Source organism: Papaver somniferum, chromosome 5 (assembly GCF_003573695.1).
Source record: "Papaver somniferum cultivar HN1 chromosome 5, ASM357369v1, whole genome shotgun sequence".
Taxonomy (NCBI): domain Eukaryota; kingdom Viridiplantae; phylum Streptophyta; class Magnoliopsida; order Ranunculales; family Papaveraceae; genus Papaver; species Papaver somniferum.
Window position 1 is genome coordinate 144,833,123 of NC_039362.1, and position 5,883 is coordinate 144,839,005.

The 5,883-nt window shown below is 36.9% G+C and overlaps 1 protein-coding gene across 1 annotated transcript; it reads right to left on the bottom strand.

The window, feature by feature from the left end:
* Positions 1–389: 389 nt before the first annotated feature.
* LOC113283064 (protein disulfide isomerase pTAC5, chloroplastic-like) lies at positions 390–3,527 on the bottom strand. The gene is made up of 6 exons (XM_026532217.1): positions 2,693–3,527; positions 1,846–1,941; positions 1,579–1,716; positions 1,027–1,252; positions 899–936; positions 390–804 (listed from the first exon to the last, which is right to left on the bottom strand). The coding sequence occupies exons 1-6, from the start codon at positions 3,362–3,364 to the stop codon at positions 697–699; spliced, it is 1,278 nt and encodes a 425-aa protein (XP_026388002.1). The 5' UTR covers positions 3,365–3,527; the 3' UTR covers positions 390–696.
* Between the last annotated feature and the right edge of the window lie 2,356 nt (positions 3,528–5,883).

The window sequence follows — 5,883 nt, forward strand, 5'->3', positions numbered from 1 at the left end:
ATCGACAGTAGATTTAAAACCAAAACCAAATATTCAACATAAGCAAGCTTTCATTATTCCAATAAATTAACAGCAACAAACATATTATTCTTTCAGTACAGGTTTTGACTTTTGACTAGTACAGGTTTTGACTTTTGACTAGTACATGGTAAGCTTTCTATTAAAAGCTTACCATCATGAGCCAATCCGAGGAGTTGTTTTGACTTTTGACTAGTACAGGTTTTTATTTTTCATCTAGAAGTCCATGCAACTGATACAGATGTGAGCTTGACATATTTATGGTCTTGTTTTTAGTGATGCTGCTTCCATTTATTTCCAAAGAACCATAAATATGTCAAGCTTACACCTGCCTAGAAACAGACTATCCCAGTAGATGATAACAAGATTCAAAAGTGAAAATGATAGTACTTCCAATTCTAGAAGACTATAAATAGATTCAGTTGATCCAATCTCTCAAATTCATTTGACATTTATACTTTAAGACCCATTTCCTAGACCCACTCACATTTCTTCTAGAATATCCTGCTATTTTATTTCTCGCTCTGACAATTTAGTAACTCTGCCTTGAGTTTCATTGATAGTATTGCACAAAGTTGTTGTAGTAGTTGAAGAATTCATTGGATTTAGTAATTTAACGATCTGAGCCTTCTTGTTTGTATCATACTGTGCCTCTTATGGTCATAGCTCTTGGCTCGTTTAACTTGGGGAAATGACTATGGTTTCCCCTTCACAAACGTCACATATGTTGTAACCAAGGCCTTCGCAATATGGACAATTTGCTCCTTCATCTACCCATTCCAGAAACTGCACAGTGGAAGATTGAGAAACCAGAAACGTTACGGAGAATCAATAGTTAAAGTAAATTATTAGACGTAATGACGCGCGCATAAATTTTTACCTGTTCTTCAATGTTGGGTTCACCTGTCCCATCACACTCTGAAAGAAAGACATGATGGTAAGCTTTTAATAGCCATTAATCAACCCTGATAAGTATAGATTTTAATTTATAGTGAGAATTTACAGTACCTTCGCACAAAAGGCGACCTTCCCCACGACAAGTAATACACCTCATAGTACCCACTGCCATCTTGTCAGCACCATCCTTACGACCAATAAGCCGAGACGAGTCTTCCCACCGATTCTCTCCAAGAAGAAAGACTCGATTACGACGAGATGGTCCATATTCATCAGAACTACTTTCCTTTGCAGTGTTCTGCAAAAATGCAGGGGCTTCTGTCACTGTTGCATTTCCCTACGAAATAAATCACGAAGCAATGATGGAGTCAGATTAAACAGAAAAGTAGGTGAAGAAGAGAGTTGGAAATGGAAAAAACAGAATTTCTTCAACAAAGTTACTAATTTCAGTATCTACAATTTCTTTAACCCGGATAAAATGTAATTCAAAACCTACTAGAAATATGAGAGAAGCGTTGTAGAATAGAGTTGATATGCAACAAAACATTTGTTTTGGTTTTCTCAACAAATACGAGCAGTGGGTGGATGTTCTAAACAAGATAGCAACAGATGAATATTTTAAAATCTTTACAACCATGTTTACCAGAAGTTTAAGTAAAATACCACTTGAGGCATAGTAGCAGCGACTTCTTTGTTCTCCGTGGGTATTCCTGAACCAGTATCCCCCATTTCCACCTCCGAAAATAATTTTTCCAACAGTTCAGCAGTCATAACTCCATCTTCACGAGCCTCTATTGAGGCCTGCCATGCAAAAACCACATAAAAGATTCGGCGATAAGCCAAGGATATTAGTCAGAAGCAGAGTAATAAATTACCAAGTCATCATGAAATGCATTGCAGATATATTGAGTAGAAACATTAACTACTCACTTGCCAAGACTTTATAGCACGTTCAGTATCACTTCCGAAGCTAGAAAACTCGACATCTTCTTCACCGGAATAAAAGCCTAATTTTTGCAATGCATCCTGGCATGATTACACCAAAATTCATAAACGTCTCATACTTCAAAAGTTACATTACATCAAAATCTAGTTTTGTTGGTGCTTTATAGGTTTAGCCAATTCGTCAAAAGAAAAAACAGCACCAAATAGCCAGATGTTTCAGTAAGCTAAGGCAACAAACATAGTCATAGTATTTATCAAAGCAATACCAAAATCAAAATAAGCTATCACAATATAGAATATTACAGAAGTTTCACTACACTACATTATAATGGAAGATGTAACAACACACACCGAAATTTCAGCATAGACCATACTCAATATATGACCAACTCCTCACTTTAGAAATGGATGCCAAAAAGATGGCATCCTTTACCATCATTGGTGTTAGTATTCCAACTTTTCCTAATTCCCCATTTTAAGTAAGAAGAACCAAGCACCCTCCCTCATGGTGACATACATTGCTATAAGGTTGCGCATTTTACTGAAAGCTCCGCAGGTATTTGCTCATTTATAAAGCCCCCTCTACCCATCTAGATGCTTGCTAAATTCCCAATTTCGCTTGAGAGTTTAAGCTCAACATCTACACTAGTATTGATTAGTTCCAGTTACTATGAATCCACATATACACAGAAACAATGTAGGGGAAATTTATGGTTTTAGACCACTGGGTTCAGCCATTGTTCAGCATTATATCAACAAAATCACATATTATTAGATTAATTCTATAAAAAAAATTAAACTCGCCTTGAAAAATTGCCTAGATGTTGCAAACCTGCATCTCACGAACGTCTTCGCCTTCTGCACCTTTTCTTATTGTAGACCTCTTCTTCTTTATGCTCTTCTCAACAACCCTAACTTCTTTAGGCTTCAACTCAATCTCCTCATTATAATCTTGTTGTTGAATCTCAGAATGAAACTGAATTGGACTAGGACCAGAACCAATTTCAGTAATCTGATTAATTTCTCCAGGCAATAGTGCAGCAGCAGCAGAAGGTGAAATGTCAGTGAGAGTCTTATTATTATTATTATTATTATCAGAAGATGTAGATGAAGTAATGATATCTGTTGAATTTTTCAGTCTTTCTAAGTTTTGAATTCTGAATTTCAGGGAAGCTATTTCTTCAAGATAAGATTGACGTTCTAAATTCCATCTTGATTCTTCACGAACCCATCTTTTCTCTTCTCGTTGCCATCGTTGTTCTTCTCTTAACCATCTCTCTTCTTCTCTTTCCCAATCAGAAGATGAACTAGAAGATGAACATGAGAATGTACTGTGATTGTAGTAATGAAAATTTTTCTTGGATTTGCGGATTTGAAATGAATTGTAGAGTTTTGCCGGATAACTGTGAATTCCGCAAAACAGACTAGTAGTAGCGGTGGTGGTGGTGGTTGGTTGAGGTGGTGGAGGTGGGTTTAGTTGAAAGGGAAGAAGAAAGGAGGACATGATTAGTTTACTCAGAAACAGAGCAGATAGAAGGAGAACTTGTTGAATTTTTTTTGATAAAGTAGAGTGAGAGTGAGAGTTTCGGTTCACTCGTTCCAAGTTCCAAGTTCCAACTACTCAACGATTCAGTAAAACAGTGTCAACGGAAATCCGGTTACCCGGCTTTGGGACGGCCAGAGTTGTTTTCCCCAATCCGGTAGGTGCTCATTGATTGTTTTTTTAAATATCATGGAAGTCTAACTCACCGGATTGGGTATAGAAAAACTAATTTGGGTCTGATAATAAAACAAGGTTTCACCTTTTTACCACCCACATTTTTTCTATTTGCCATCGTTAGCATTGGCTGCGTCACAGCGAAGGGAAACCACTATGGGTATTTCCTAACTATAATGTGTTGGAATCTTATGGAGGGGGAACACATCTTCTCCACTCATTTGGTAAGAATATGACGAAAACTCAGTTTTTGAAGAAAAATATATTGTATTGATATTCTGTTTTCATATGATTCTCGACAAAAACGGACTATCTGTATTCAATTTTCAGTTGACTTATTTTTATTCCTAATATTTTTCTTTCAACTTTTTTATTCACTAAAATTTGTTTTCTCTTTATTATATCTTCGTATGAAAGAGAGAGGGTTCAATTTGCAGTTGATAATTTTAACTTATTATCCTTCTATCCTTCCATTAACTGACTAATTTAATCATAAAAAAAAAAACGGAAAAATCATTAAAAGAAATTTTTTTTGAAAATCATTAAAATAAAAGAAAAACCATCTCCCTTCTCCTCCTTCTTCTTCTTCTTCTTCTCATATTCGCCCATCTTGTTTTTTCTTTTTCCTTCTTCGTTTGAAACGATTAATCGTCGATTGAAAAAAATCCGATGTCGATTAAATTCATTGTTTAAAACCATGAAACCTAAGGAAAAGCTAGGTCATTCTTCGTCGAATTCACCTCCTTCTGAAGCAGAGAAACCAACTTCATCAAATGAAGATGAAACTGAAGATCAAGAAGAAATGAATGAAGGAGATGCACCCGCCACCGAGACTCCTGATATGACAACAATAAGGTATGAATTGAAAAACCCACTCTTTATTTAAGCGTTTTATTGATTATTCAGTTGGTTTCGGAAATTTTAGGTCTGAAAAAACAGTTTCTGAAAATGCTTACGGCTGGGAGTTCTTGTATTCCCAACTATAAATAGGTCTCACGGTTTGGATCTATTGTTTTCCCAGCCGTGTATATGACTTAAGGTTGGGATATCTAAGAACTCCCGGCCGTTTGTAAGTTTTACGGTTGGGATATATAAGAACTTCCAGCCGTAAAATAGTCGATGCGTACGAGATTGAGAATCCTATCCGCAACAAGTTGTTTACGACTAGGTTATTCCTAGCCGTATATTCTCCTGTGTTCGATTTTTTTCAGCGGAAGTGCCTACGTCTAGGTCTTTTCTATCCGTAATTATGTTTCCAAACCGTAAAAGTTAGTTGCCTAGCCGATTTTTTATAACGGCTAGGTTTTTCCTAGCAGTATGTGCTACTATGTTGAATATTAAACCAGTTGTGTCTTTCACGTATAGGTTTTCCTATCCGTAATCTGAGTAACCAAGCCGCAAATTACATTTCCTAGACGTTATTTGTTTTACGTGTAGGTAGATTACTAAACATCTCATCCGTAATTGTGTTTGCGTCTGGGATTGTCCATTTTTCCTAGCCGTTTTCAGTGTCACGTCTTGGTTATGTCTAGATTTCCCAGCCGTTTTTTTCTTATCTAGTTTTGGTTTTTGGTCATGTTTGCTTTTGAACAGAGAAAAGGAAAAGAAGAAGAAAAGATCACAAGAAGTAACACCTTGTAGTGACCCGACTCCGCAACCTCGTCATACAAAACCATTGGGTGCAAACGCAAGGAATGTAAGTGGAGTTGTGACTGGTGGAGAAAGTGAAGGTGGAGGAAATAGAGTTGCAGCTGGAACTGATTTAGGTGGTCAAGTTGTAGTTTCCACAGGTGGAGGAAGTGAATTTGGACTTGGTGGAGGAAGTGAAGGTGTACTTGCTGTTACTAGAGGAACTGAAGTTGGAGTTGCTGGAGGAACTGAAGGTGTACTTGTTGTTACTGGAGGAACTGAAGTTGGCACTTCTAGTGGTGCTGCTATTGATAAAGGTAAATCCAGTTGAGGAGGACAAGAAGGAAGGAAAGAAGAAGTATCCACCAAATGAAACGGCAAGACAAATCATTGATGTTATGGTGTTTTTACCTCCCAAGAAGAATGAGAGACCTTGGGGTGAGCCAAAAGATAGATCCGTCTTGTTTGGTAACCAGTCATCATGGGTTGCTAGGGCCTATGCCGCAAAGGCAATAAATCAAACTTAATATATGTTATTTTCATTTTATTATGATATTTAATTATAACAACCAACATTTTATATTCTATGTAGTTTCCCGATAAAGCGGTCCCTAAACTAAAGCACCAACAAGGAAGGTTTTGGCTGTTGGATAAAGAGCATCCAGATGTGGTATCTT